Source organism: Phoenix dactylifera, chromosome 17, assembly GCF_009389715.1.
Source record: "Phoenix dactylifera cultivar Barhee BC4 chromosome 17, palm_55x_up_171113_PBpolish2nd_filt_p, whole genome shotgun sequence".
Classification (NCBI taxonomy): Eukaryota; Viridiplantae; Streptophyta; class Magnoliopsida; order Arecales; family Arecaceae; genus Phoenix; species Phoenix dactylifera.
In genome coordinates this window covers 5,391,334-5,405,650 of record NC_052408.1, presented here as the reverse complement: position 1 = coordinate 5,405,650, position 14,317 = coordinate 5,391,334, and the positions used below count along the sequence as shown (strand labels likewise).

General features: G+C 48.4%; 2 protein-coding genes across 2 annotated transcripts; both read right to left on the bottom strand.

Moving 5' to 3' along the window:
* Positions 1–3,220: 3,220 nt before the first annotated feature.
* Positions 3,221–4,435, bottom strand: LOC120104338. The gene has a single exon (XM_039115263.1). It carries the CDS (start codon positions 4,433–4,435, stop codon positions 3,221–3,223), a length of 1,215 nt encoding a protein of 404 aa, XP_038971191.1.
* Positions 4,436–7,244: 2,809 nt separating this feature from the next.
* Positions 7,245–8,232, bottom strand: LOC103721161 (ethylene-responsive transcription factor 2-like). The gene has a single exon (XM_008811240.4). The coding sequence runs from the start codon at positions 8,138–8,140 to the stop codon at positions 7,436–7,438; it is 705 nt and encodes a 234-aa protein (XP_008809462.2). The 5' UTR covers positions 8,141–8,232; the 3' UTR covers positions 7,245–7,435.
* Between the last annotated feature and the right edge of the window lie 6,085 nt (positions 8,233–14,317).

The window sequence follows — 14,317 nt, the reverse complement described above, 5'->3', positions numbered from 1 at the left end:
CCCCGCCTAACTAGCACTCTTCTGGTAGGTAGGCATCCCCAAGCCACCTTCCAGATGAAAAGTGCCACCCGCGGATGGATACGCATCCTCCAAATCCATCCTCCCTCAATCTGCCTGGCTGGCTCCCCACTGAAGAGAGCTATAAGATCCCTAGCCCGCACCTGCAACCGTCCCGATGGCACCCAGATCAGCCTGTCAGACTCCCCTCTGGTGGGCACCGAAATAGCCAGGATCATCTCTGCCAGCTGCTCCCCGAACACCTCTCGGACCAGCCCCACCCTCCACCTGCCCTCATCTGGGATCATCAGATCGCTAACCCTACATCCAGCTAAGCGTCCCGAGTCCACCATGGTGGGCAAGCGGCTGATCGGCTGCGCGGTCACCCAACAGTCCTCCAACACATCGATCGAGCATCCATCGCCAACAGCCCATCTGATCTCCGGCAATACCGCCCCCGCTCTGGCACACATCTCCCTCCACACTGGAGAGTGGTGACGGGCTGCTCTCCCTCCGGAAATCAAAACTCCATACTTAGCCCTCAACAACGAGGACCACATGCAATCGGGCTCCATAACAAATCTAGCAACATGTCACGCCGCTAAAGCCTCTCGCCTTACCAATAAGGACTGTACCCCTAAACCTCCCCATCTGGTCGGCTGACACACCACCTCCCATGCCAACAAATGAATGCCATCTCTACCACCCTGCCTCCCCCAGATAAAACTTCTGAGAAGCTGCTCAATGGTCCTCAGAACCGCCACCGGGATGAAGGAGGTTGAAAGTAGATAGGTAGGGATCGAGGAAAGGACTGACCGAACCAACGTGATCCTCCCCATCATAGATAGTGAGTGCCTTTGCCAACCCTCCACCCTCTGCCTGATCCTGGCCTCCAGGAAAGTACAATCCCTGCCGCGGAGTCGCCGACCGGAAAGCGGGACCCCCAAGTACCTCATCATGCCATCCTGCTCAGCCACCCCCAAAATCTCCATGATAGAGTTCTTCTCCTCTCGTCTGGTCAACGGGCTAAAGCAAACTGCAGATTTCGATAAGTTAACCCATTGACCTGACATAGCACAGTAGTCCCGTAGAACCCAACCCAAAACTCGGGCGTCCTGCCGTGTCGACCGGGCCAATAGCAAACAATCATCCGCAAACAGCAGGTGAGAGATCGAGGGGGCATCCACTGCTGGCCTGTAAGCATCCAGCTCCTGAGAAAATACAGCCTGATGCAAGAATCTGGATAAAGCATCCGCACAGACAATAAACAATAGAGGAGAAAGCGGGCATCCCTGCCGCAAACCTCCTGACGACACAAAGAAGCGGGAGGGTGTGCCATTCACCAAGATGGCAAAAGAAGGAGCCCTGACACAACCCATAATCCAATGAATCCATGTCTCCGGAAAGCCAAACACCTGCAGAGACTGATGGACAAAGTCCCACCGCATCCTATCATAGGCCCTCTCCATATCAAGCTTGACCCCTATCAAGCTCCTCCTCATTGGGGCCCTCTCCAGATCGAACATGAACTCCTGAGCTATCAGTATATTGTCGGAGATGCTCCGACCACCTATGAAAGCACCCTGCTCCGAACTAATCAGCCTCGGAAGTAAGTCCCTCATCATGACAGCAAGAATCTTCGCCGTTGCCTTATACAAAGTGATGCATAGGCTGATCGGTCGAAAATGACCCGGCTCAGTGGCATCCTGCCGCTTCAGTATCAGGGTAATGAAGGTCCTCTGCCAGTTCGATGACATCACAGCTGTGGTAAAGAACTGCTGTATGGCCGCCGTCACATCCTGTCCCACTACCATCCAGTACCTCCGGAAGAACAACAGTGGAAAACCATCTGGCCCTGGTGCCTTCTCCCCCTCAAGGGACCACACTGCCGCCCTAATCTCCTCCTCTGATACCGGTCTAATCAGTACATCTGTCTCCTCCTCCGACACCCTCACAGTAGGCATCGGCATCTCCACTCGACGCCCCCCATCTAACGGCTCCGTCCACCTCACTCTAAAGAAGCTCTCCATAATCCTCCGGATCATGTCAGGGTCCTCCGACAGCTGCCCATCCTCACGCCTGATGACTCTAATCCTGTTCTGATGCCTTCTGATCACTGTTGCCTGATGAAAAAAATCTAGTGTTCCGATCTCCCTCCAAGATCCACTGGACCCTGGACTTCTATCTCCATAATGTATCCTGCTGCCTAAGAAGGGAGTCATGTAAGGCCAAGTGCGATCTAAGCTCCCCCATCTCCTCCTCCGATAACCCTCCCCTCTGTACCTCCTGAGACTGTAATCTGTCAATGGCCGCCTCCTCCTCCTCTGTTCTCCTGAAAATGTTCCCCACCTCCTCACGATTCCACCTTCGCAACCGCTTCCTGGTCAACTCCAGCCTTCGGGACACCCGATACATAGCATCACCCTAACTGGGGTACTCCATGCCTCCCGCACCATATCCCAGGACTGTGGGTAGCACAGCCAAAACTTCTCAAACCTGAAGGGGGATCGAATTGGGATATGTACCTCAGTACTTACCAACAATGGATTATGGTCCGAAGCTATCCTCGGCAAATGTCTGACATGATGATCAGGAAAGCTCTGGATCCACCCAGCTGTAGCACATGCTCTGTCTAGTCTCTCCCACACACGTGCTCGTCCCTGCTGATTGTTGCACCATGTGTACCTAGGGCCCGAAAAGCCCAAATCAATCAGACCATTTGATGTAAGAAAGTCCTGAAACTCTTTAATCTTCCTTTCGTGGGAGAAAGGTTTACCCCCCATCTTTTTCTGAGGATCAACAATGCAATTGAAATCTCCTGCCACCAGCATAGGATAGCCCTGACTAATCATCTGTGAAGCCTCCTCCCATAGTGTCCTCCTCACCCAATAATCAGTGCTAGCATATACCGCTGACAGAACCCAAGGGCTACGGTTGTCCTCTGAAATCACCATAATCACCTCCTGATTGCAAACATTGAAACAATCCAATCTACACCGTCCATGTCCCCAAGTAACAATAATGCCTCCTGACAAACCTTGGGATTCCACAGCATAGAACCCCCACGATCTCGGAATCGCCCTTCTGGCCTTCTATAAACTGCCTCCCGAAAGCCGGGTCTCAAATAGTACACAAATATCCGGATTGTGCTGCTGCACCATCCTGCGAAAAGCCGGGGCAAAGAATGGTTTCTCCACACCACGACAATTCCACAAAATAATCTTCATAAATCACCGGATGAGACCGCACAGCCCGCATCTCCCGTGCTGATGCTGCCACCTGTGTCCACTACCATACGCTCTTCAATACCTTGAGATTCCCTATTCACTCCCTTCGCCGAAGCCATCATTTGGAGAAAAATTTGAAGATGCTGCCCTCCACTATTCCCTTGTGCCATATGGTCCACAGTGCCCATAGAGCCCGTGCCACAAGCCACAGACTCCCCAAGCTCCCTCCCACCGTCATCCGGATTGTTCTCCTCCATCGAGTCAACCAATTTCCCCTTCCCCTTGTTTAGCACAATGGGACTGGGACTATTCAACCGTGCCATATGGCACGAAATGGAATCAGGGGATGAAGAGCTTACCTCCTTCTCCCGACCGGCGTCGAATCCACCATCCCCATCGACCCGTCGCGCCGCCGCCTCCACCGGACTCGGCCCGAGTGTCGCCGCCGGGGCTTGCTCCGACAGTCCCGCCGCCACCGAGAGAGCTCGGAGCAACCGTCGTCCGTGGGGTTCCTCCACCCCATGCCGTGAAGAGCCTCCACCCGGCACAACCGGATGCTCTGCCCGAGGAGGTCGCCCATGCACCGGCGCGAGGGGCGGTGGCGAGCTCTTGCTCCTCCGACGGAGCACCGGACGTCCGCCCTTCGCAAAGGAGGGCATCTTCCCTCCTTTCGGCCTCAAAGGGCCACCAATCGAGCCCTCCCCGGATTGAATCCTCGTCGGGCTCCTGGACCGCTTCAACGGGCTCAGGCCCGGCCCACCTCGGCGAAGCCCATCACTAGAGCTGGGCCTCACCTCACTCCGGCCCTGATAAGGTGCAGCCCGGCTCGAGTCAGACCCTGCCCCTGACTCAGCTTCCAACTTGGATCGCGAGCCGAGTTGGCTCGTTTCCCCCATCGTCACGCCCGCGCTCGCCGCCGAAACGTCCTTCTCCGGCGTTCTCCGGCGGGCCACCTTAGACGGTTTCTGCCAACCATCAAGGTCCACCGGAGAGGCCGCCGTTGCCTGAGTGTCTCCCGTCAGACCGGGACTCGGAGGGGAGATTACCGGCTTCTTCCTCGCACCGCTACCCGGCGCCTCCTTCTTCCGGGAAGCCCTCGAGAACGGACCGATTCGGTTTGTCACTAGCCATGGTCCGTAGAGGCCTTCCACCCCGGATCGCTTTCCATCCCCCGTCATACAATCCGGGACATCCACGGAAAGCTTCCCCATTGCACCCTTGTTAGATCCCGATGTCTCCATCATCGGGTCCGCACCCACCACCGCCGGAGAAGAATACTCACATGCCGCCGCAGAGTGCCCTAGCCGCCCACATTTGGGACATGGGGCTGGCAGGTTTCAATAGACGAAACCCTGCCAGAACTTTGCCTCTCTGCCCACTGATCTCCCTAGCATCATCGTCCCCGGCTTGAGCGGAGCAGACGCATCCACCTCCACCTTCACCCTCGCAAAACCAAACCTGCGCCTCTTCTCCGTGCATTCATCCAAAGCCAGGGGATTTCCAGCCTGCGCCGCGATCCTAAAGATCGTCTCCTTCTTCCAATAGTCCAGCGGCAGCCCAGGTAGCCGGAGCCAGACTACCACCCGCCCAACGCCCTCAGTACCCGGAATGAAGTTGGGGCGCCACCTCTCCATGGCGAGCAGTTGACCGGCCACCATCCATGGGCCGTTCGCCATTGCAGACTCTCGGTCGGATTCGTTGGCGAATCTGATAGCAATGACGCCATCCACCAGCGTGATCCAGCTTTCCAGCCCGTCGAACCTCCTTCGCACCCAATCCGCCGGAACATTCCTCCCCATGCTCCTCACCAGAACCGTGGAACTACGCCACTTCGACCGCATCTCCTCCAGCTCCTCTTCCGGAACCTCGACCACCTCCGAGAACCTCTCCTACAACACCTCCAACTCCCGGGGAGAAATACAATGATTGGTCCACGCCGATTGCCTCTAGGGCTGTCAACGAGCCGAACCGAGCCCGAGCCACAGCAGGCTCGGCTCGGCTCGTTCCATAAAAATCTAGGCTCGGGCTCGGGCTCGGGCTCGGTACCGAGCCCTGTACTGGGCTCGGGCTCGGGCTCGGTACCGAGCCCTGTACTGGGCTCGGGCTCGGGCTCGCCTAGCACAGCCCCGGCTCGGGCTCGAGCTCGTGAGGCTCGTTTGCCCGAGCCCGAGCCTGCCCCGGCGGCCGGCGCCCCATCTCCGTCGCCTGTCGGAGAGAAGAACCCAGAAGCCGGCCATCCCCATCCCCATCCCCATCCCTGCCCCCATCTCCGTCGCCCGTCGGAGAGAACAACGAGCAGCCGAGCTCGGTTCCGAGTCCCGACGGTTCGTCGTCGGAGAGAAGAACGAAGGAGAGAAAAGAAGAAGAAGAAGAGAAGAAAGAAGGAAAGAAAAAAAGAAAAAAAAAAGAGAGAATAGACTCACCTCATCGCGTGCGGCGGCCGCCGGCTTCGGCCGTGAGCACCTGCACCGCCGGCACGGGCGTCGGCCGCAGGCACGGCCGAGGAAGCCGCGGGCTCGGCCGCGGGCGCCGCCGGCCGTGGCCCGACCCTCCCGTGCGAGGGACTCCTCGGCTCCTTCCCTGATTCGCCGGTGGAGGAGGGCTTCTCATCCCCTCCTCGGCTCCTTCCCTGATTCGCCGGTGGAGGAGGGCTTCTCCTTCCCTGATTCGGCAAAGAGAGGAAAAGGGAGGGGGAGAAACGGAGAAGAAAGAGGGGGAGGCGCCTCGCGTGCTTCTTTCCCAGGCGGCGGAAGGAGGCAGCGAGGCATCGGCGGCGGTCGGCGGAGGAGGAAGGCGAGAGGGGACTCAGGGGAGGGACACCGCGACACTGACACCGGGTGCGGGAGCGGGGAGCCGGGAAGATTCTGGAAAAACCCAGAACTCGGGCTCGTTTGGTCGGTGGAGAGAGGAAAAAAAAATAAAAAGAGAGAGGAGGTGGTCGGTGGAGAGAGGGAATTGGTCCAATGGTCGGGCTCGTTTGGGCTCGTGAGCTGCTCGGGCTCGAGCTCGGGCTCAGGCTCGGATTTAAACGGGCCTCATTTTGGGCTCGGGCTCGGGCTCGTTTGACTAACGAGCCGAGCCCGAGCCGGGCTTTTACCGAGCCGGGCCCGAGCCGAGCCCGAGCAGCTCGGCCCGTTGACAGCCCTAATTGCCTCGGGGCTCCTTTCGCCACCTCCGCCCACGTCCGGGGCCTGACCGGACTCCTCGGGGCATCGTTCCTCGGAACTCCGGCCATCCCCTGCACCGACGACGTCGACGTCCTAGCTCTAGGTTCGGCCATGTCACCCAGCCAGCACCCGTTCGACGAAATTCCCCAATGATCTCCCCCCAAAACCCGAATCTCAAAGCTCCCTCCCGACCCGCCCTCTCTCGGAGGATCTTCTTTATCTGGTGGAGAATTCTCTCCTCATCTTTTTCGCCCACGGCCTAAGATGCTACTATTTCATTGAAGCTTTATAGTATCATCTTAAGTTTAAGAGAGAATGTTAGCATAATTTTAAGAATCGCATAACAATTTATACCAGTGCATATTATTTTTCTTTGTTAGCGTGATCCTGTATCGGTCGGTATTATTTTCCTCATTTTTATAAATAAGAGAGAGAAAAAAAGCGAAAAACATTAGATAAATGATCAGATGGAGGTAATGATGATGAATAACCAAGTAGAATGGAATGGGCTAGAAATTTATTGTGGAGTAGAACTTTAGTTCACATCATGTGGTAAACTAGGGCTTCGGCATGAAACAAAAAAAGCAGGAGTTATGGAGTCCTGCTGAACTCCTATTATTAAAACTTTTATTGATGATAATGGATTTTTTTTTTTTTTTTGATTTGGCGACAACTTACAAGTATTGGAGAAGCCTATGAAGCTTGATAAGTACGCACACAAAAAAAAAAAAAGGGTATTGGAGTTCCAAAAAATTATAACAGAGAGTAGAATATGAATGGAAGGATGAAAGCATGTTATTCTATTAAATCTAGAAGTTTCAAATCCTTCAAAAAGTTCTATCTGCTATATCTAAATTCTCAATTATTTCTTTCACATTTGTAAAGAATGAAGAACAATGCGTGCATATATTATTCACAAATGTAAACAAATCGAACAAATCCTTCTGACCTCTCTGCTTTATTTTGCACTCTAAAGGAAAATCCTACAACAACACTGAGAAACAAAAGCAAACGGTCTTAATTGGCTTGTCTCACCCATTCCCACTAATAGCTAACCCAAAGCTTATCCACGCTGACGCTCGTCTGCTGCGAGCCCGGTCCGGAGAACGCGGACCCAAAGCCGGCCGGGGCCGGAGAGGAAACTTGAACCGGCGCCGGAGCCGGAGAACAAACCGGGCCGGCCGAGGCCGCCCCTCTCTTCCTTCTCTTGGGCGACGACGAGGGGGTGCCCGGCAGATCCGACGAGGCCCTCTTAGCCGGGGCCGGAGCGGCGTCGTGGGACCCGACCAAGAGTGGGAAGTTGAGGAGCGCGCGGGAACCGCGCATCCGGAAGGCGGCGCGGTCGTAGGCGAGCGCCGCGTCCTCCGCCGTCTCGAAGGTCCCCAGCCAGACCCTCGCCCCATTCTTCGCCGGATCCCTGATCTCCGCCGCGAACTTCCCCCACGGCCGCCGCCGCACTCCTCTGTAGTGCCGCCCCCTCGCCGGCGCTGCCAGCAACTCCGCCGGCGTCGGCGGAGGCGGTGCCTGCTCTATCTTGACGGCCACCGCCGGAGGCCGGAAGGCGTGTTGGACGAAGGCGTAGAGGAGCATGTCGTCGGAGTCGTCGGGACGGAATGGGAGGCCGCCGGCAGTGGAAGGAGGTAAGCTCGAGGGGAAGTCGAAGGGGTTCGAATCATCGAGCAAATGGTGGCGGATGGATTCGAGGAGGGAGACGTCGGCGGCATCGGGGATTGGCCCCTGAGCATACATTTTCCGGTCGCGGGTAGGTGAGAAGAGGAGAAATCAAGAAATTTGGAGTTTCTGAACTTGTTGGTTTGATGGAAAGAATGGGGTGCGACGGGGATTTATATAGAGCGAAAGGTTCATGCATGTTAACAAGTTTGAAGGTTGAAATGGAAGGTGACAGAAGGGGAAATGTGGTTCTCCGAAGTTTCCTTGGGTCGAGCACGTGTATAAAAGAATTGCCTTTGTTTTTCTTCAAATCCGTTTGAGGTTGGGATTTCGAAGGGGAATGCCCGTGGGTTGATGATGTCAGTCATGAACCGAATCTATCTTTCTGCCATGTCAGCTAAATTGTTGCATTATATCCTTCTTCTCCACTCCCCCCCCCCCCCCCCCCCCCCCCCCCCGCGCTCGGTTCCTTATTACATCATGGAAAACATAGGCAAATCTCAAGAGATCCACACATATAAGCGATAGAGAGCATGAATATAACCTTTTCAGACTAAAGTTTTCATGTTATGTCCATTATGAACCTGTATCCTCTGGATTGATAAATTTTTTGGATCTTATTAATTAAAAAAATACGACTTTAGGCCATAGTTAGCTCAGAATATTGCGGAGATAGAATTTGAACTTATAACCTCAAAATTATGAGCTTTACCAGCTACCAAACTACTCTACTCTACGATGAAGAACTCAAAAATAATAAACAAAAAAAATTGGATGCACTCTTTTGCCGTATCTATACAAATAGAGTAGTCTGGAATGGTAAAGAGGGCTCCTATGACCTGTAATAAGAAATTTGTACCGGTATTAGATCCCTGACTGGCTTCAAGATAAGAGACGCCTGCATGTTTGTGTTAGGGACTAAATTATCAATTAAGTGATGATCATATGATCATGGGTAAATGTGTGGCCCAGAGGTCTGAAGCAGAATCCAGTGGCCCTGCGCCCCATGGTTGCATCAAGAGGCGAGCTAAGCCATATCCTGCTACAAGACAAGTTGGTGGCTGGATAAGATCAAGAGCGTGCAAGTGGAGACCACTTTTTTTGTTTTTTTAATCTTGTAGCCATATCTGTGTCCCACTGAATCAAAGACCATTGCGGCTGCTAGCTACTTCTTGGAAGCCAGGGCGGAAATCTTATCTCTTCTTAATGTTACTCTAATTGTACTCTTTTTCATATCTATGTTAATAGTATTTCTTAGGTATACGTTCTATAATGTTTTTTCGTAGTATGATTAACTAGAACAAAAGTTTGATCCCTTGTCGCTTTTACTACTTTGTCTTGTTTGCCTAGGCTCTTCAATCTTTAATCAGTATTTAACTTTCTTATCCGCCCGTGTTAGACATCAAGGGATGGACTCCATCAACAATTTCATATTGGTAGTGGTCAATAAGCTAGAGTGACCTCAAGTAAATGCCACCAGGGATTATGCTCTCAGAGATATCAAAGACGACCCAATCTGCCACACAGTTTGCTTCTTAGTACGTTCTAACGTTATATATAAATCTTTTTAAAGAAGAACAAAAAAAAAAAAAAAACAATATGCATGTTCAACATGCCATCCACACGGGCTGACTCCGCACCGCTGCCGTACTACTGATAGTTATCTGGCCATCTATTCATGCCACGTCGGCCTAAATAATAACAAAATAAGTTTCTCCATATAAAAGGGCAGCCTGAAAGACCTGAACCACCTCTGCTAAAATTCTCTTCCTTTTATACTGTTGTCTCTTTATTCTGACTTAGGCATTAGAAGGTCCCCCGCCAAAAACTCTCCAGCAAATGGACTGCCTGGAGACCGTCTCAAAGAAGACCAGCGCCTGACGCCTCAACCAAGCTATTCAGCTCGCCTCCGACCAGCATCAAGGTCATCCGAGCTGCACTCCAATTTCGGTCCAGATTCTACGGCAACAAGTCTTCTTTGTATATAATTTTTCTTCTTTTTTCATGTTAAGCTACTCTGCACATGCCCATACAAAATTAAACAAAAATTAAAGTCCTCATTCGCACTAAGGTATGCTTTAAAAATACTATTAAGTGCATAAGCAAACAAAGATCATGTCCTATTCTTACTGAAATGAAATCCTTATTATTTTCTAAGCATTTCGATGATGTCGCCAAGTTCAGAGGAAATAGCAAGTGGAGATGCTACCAAAACAATAGATAGCTTCATTTATTTGTCCATTCTACCTCTGTATCACGTGGTTGCAGGCTAACAAAGCCGTCGTAACAACATCATAATGGAACGAATTTTTATATTAAACCGTATTAAATAACAGTAGATTCTATGGGGAAAAGATTAAGAAAATAAAAGCATGTGGTCATGACAAGTTCTTCCTGGGGCTCAGAAACCCTAACTGGATAAAATAAGAAGGTCGTTGGGGATAAGAGAGCGGTTAGTAATTTAATACAAGAGAGAGTTGTGAATCCGATCTTATACGCATTGTTATTATTACGAGATTCGTGAGTCTCTCAAAATAAAATCAACTAAAATAATAATAAAAATTAAGATGCCGTATGGGTTATCAATTATTATTATTTTTTGATAACCGATGGCTAAACTTATGGTTATCAGGGCAGATTCATATGCTAATGATAGTTATCAGATGACTTTCTGATCTAACTCATTTAGAGCGAAGACGCCGTCCTATTTTACAGTCTGCTGTAAACTACTACAATCATTATAATCTTTTAAAATTTTGTATATTTATAGAGAATCGAACAACATTACTGATTAGATGACAATATATGTAGTCAATCATATGGGGTCTATTCTATAGGTGTCTGTGGCTGATTTTTTTTTTTAATTTATAAAATTTTATTTCCAGATCCTTGTGAACGCATCTTTTTCTCATTTAATTTAAATTATCTGATTTACTATAAAAAAAATAAAGATGCGGCTAACCTTACCACGTGCGAATACCACAAGGTTGGGTTAGGGCTGGGTTAGGGTTCCATGCCGCCGCAGACGTCTTCTCAAAAGCTGCCAAATTGGACATGGCTTGAGAGGTGCTCCGCTCAAGCACGTAAGCAAACATATGTTAAAATAAATTATGTTCCAGTTACAAAAAATGGTACCAAGAAAAAGAAGTTGGCACGTGCCAGCGGATCATTGGTTCCTTATGTCACTGAGATGGTGACTTGCACCAATTCCGTCTCAAAAACGGCGCAGCTTTTAGAACGCCAGATTCAACCCCTGTAACGTTACTTTTAATTTAAAACATTAAACGACACCTGAAAACATATATCAAGATAAAGATGTATCAAAGCAAAGTTTTGAGTATGTGATAATTATTAGGTATATTATTAGCTATCATATGCTTGTTGCATTTCTTAGTTCAGGTTTTAGGATACGTTCCTAAAATATAGGCTTAGTTATATTACGGACGGATCTTCCTCTTTAATTTTTTTCTCTCTTTCTTTGAAAGAAAAGAAAGTCCATCTAAAGAGTACTTGGAATTACATGCAGTACAAATCCTAAGTATTTAGGATCATAATTCTCATCCAAAACTATTTATTGAAGGAATTTAATGAGAAATGGTAAAGGTTTTTTGCTCGTACCAAGGTAGAGAGGAGAAACAAGCCTACCTCAGCCTATACTGGCTATGTCATTTGGATGAACAAAAATTATAGGGTGATTGGTGGAATAGTTACCCCACCAGAAAGTTTGATACGATAGGTGGTTAGTATCGTGGTTAGCTAACACCGACGTGAACAAGAGCCAGACTCTTTTATAAAGTTTGCCATCTCGATATCGGACTTTATATTGGTGCCACACTAGCACAGTACCGATACGGTACGAAATTTTTTTAGCGTACCGATACACTCGGTATACTATTCATATCAGATACTGGTACCGAACCGATGCAGTACGATATTCGAAATTCTTAGTAAATTGGTTGGCACCTCCCCTTGGTGTGCTAAAGGTTAATTTTGATGGCTCCGTGAAACGACCATCAGCAGGAGTTGGCTGCATTATGAGGGATTTCCAAGGGGATCTCCTCTCCATGCCGAGGGGAAGAAGCTGCCTTCATGCTGTGTCCTTTTTGCTGAACTAACTACAACTTGGGAGGGTTTATGCTGTGCGGTTTTAAAATTTGAAGTCTCCAAGTGTCGCTGGAAGAGGATTCCACCACAGTTATTAGGATTCGAAACAGTTTTTCCTTACACTTCTCAGATCCTCTACTTCTAGATTCTTGCAGATGGGAAGAGCCGTTGGGGGTGTTTCAAGTCACACATATTTACAGAGGACTGGATGGAGAGGGGCGTTGGCATTCTGCCCCCGTTGGCTTCCCTTGTGTCTGCATATACCTATGGACTCTATTCGGTTTTGATATATTTATAAACTTTCTTTTGAGGCATTGTCCTTCTCTTATACTGTAACATCCGGATCAGCCTACGTAATACAACCATATACTTTTTAGTATAAATTGTATCAGAACGAACTCGGCCCATGGCCTATGTGGATTATAGTATACTGCAGCATGAATATATTTGAGCTGACCATAAGCTGATCGTGGTGTTTGTGATTAAATTTGAATAGATTTGGACTTTTAGCCTGGCGAGAACGCTAGAGCTTAGATGGGAAAGTATGTGATGATCCATGCGGGCGTGTGTTTAGTCCCACATCTATTATTTGTTGGATAGATATTGAGTACTTATATTAGATCAAGTAACTCAGATAATACCTTCTTGTTAGCCTTTTTACGTGAGGTCCTCAGTTGTAAAGATACTAAAATAATATATATTTATAAGAAAAACCGTTGAAGCGATTGTATGCCAGAAAGTTCATATTTATAAGAAAAACTCCTAGACATCATCACCCGAACCTATCTAGCATATGGTATCCTTTGCTGCCTTTTGCTTGAGCTCCTTCACTTGGGCCACCCCATTCGACTCCGGCATTCCCTCCACCCCTTCTATGATCCTCATCCGCGTTAGATCCTGGGGTGGTGGTGATTTCTAGAAGTTATCACGAACTTCAACTCATCCATAACTTAATTTTTTTGTCTCTTAGTGTTGATCCATGTTAGTTAGATTGGGACTTGGGTTCAATATACCTGAGTTTTTTTTTTTTTTTTGAAGTAAATTAGATAAATTAAATAATATGAACGTAGATACATCTGTAAAAATTAGAAAATAAAATATTCAAAAGTTGAACAGAAAGATTTGTCGAAGAATCCAATAATGTAGTTCCAGTATGATTGGCCATATAAGTCGCTATCCAATCGGTAGCATCATTAGCTCCTCTCTAAATATATAACACATTAATAAAGAGAAATGCATGCATCATTTACCAGTAAGCCTATATAAAGGGATAAATTCTAGTATTGATAGATGGTTTTGATAGCGATCTAATAACTGTCAAGAAGTCTTCTTCTAAATCTGAGTTTATTTTTTAATAAGAGTGATGTTTTCATCTTTTGGTAGAAGATGGTGATATTGGTATTACAAGGGGGAGTGTAATTTGAGGATTAGGAGAATTTCTTTCTCGTGAGATGTTTTTGCAAGAGGGGTGAAATTCGTTATTTCGGTCTATATGTTTTTTGAATAAATGTATTTTTTCTCTTTTTTTTTTTTCATTCACGATTGTTGGTTGATTTAATAGGTGTTTATTCTAGATCCCAAGCTGGTGCATTTGATCTACACCGAGAAACATGCCATTCTTACGGTAGACTTTGTCCAACTGAGAGGTAATTGGATTGGCCCGTGTGCTTTGTTAAGAAGAAATATTGGGAGCCTCCATGCCAATATATGCTTTACACTCTTGAGAAGAAGAACAAGTACAGACTAAACCGGCGCTACCGGAGTAGAAAATGTGCTCCTAGTAAATTTTACCAATCACGTCATGCCACATCAGCAAAATGAACTTTTTGTGTGAATGAGGGAAGCCAATAGCATTGCTTTAGATTCATCATCTCAGAGCCAATCATTTCCCTTGCTATTGATTGTCTACTTATCTACTACAAATCTTGAAGCTAAGTTCTATATCTGTAACGATCAAACCTTAAACCTTATCCCAACTGTTCTTTATATGCTTTATTAATTCTTATAAATTGATTGTTCATGGTTGCAACCACCTCTATTATCAGTACAAGCTTTTCTCTATCTATTTTATTTTTCTCGCAGTTTTATCCTCATCAGATCTTGCTCTCCTTACTCTAAATTCTTTTTCTTTTTTTTTTTTGCTACAACGAA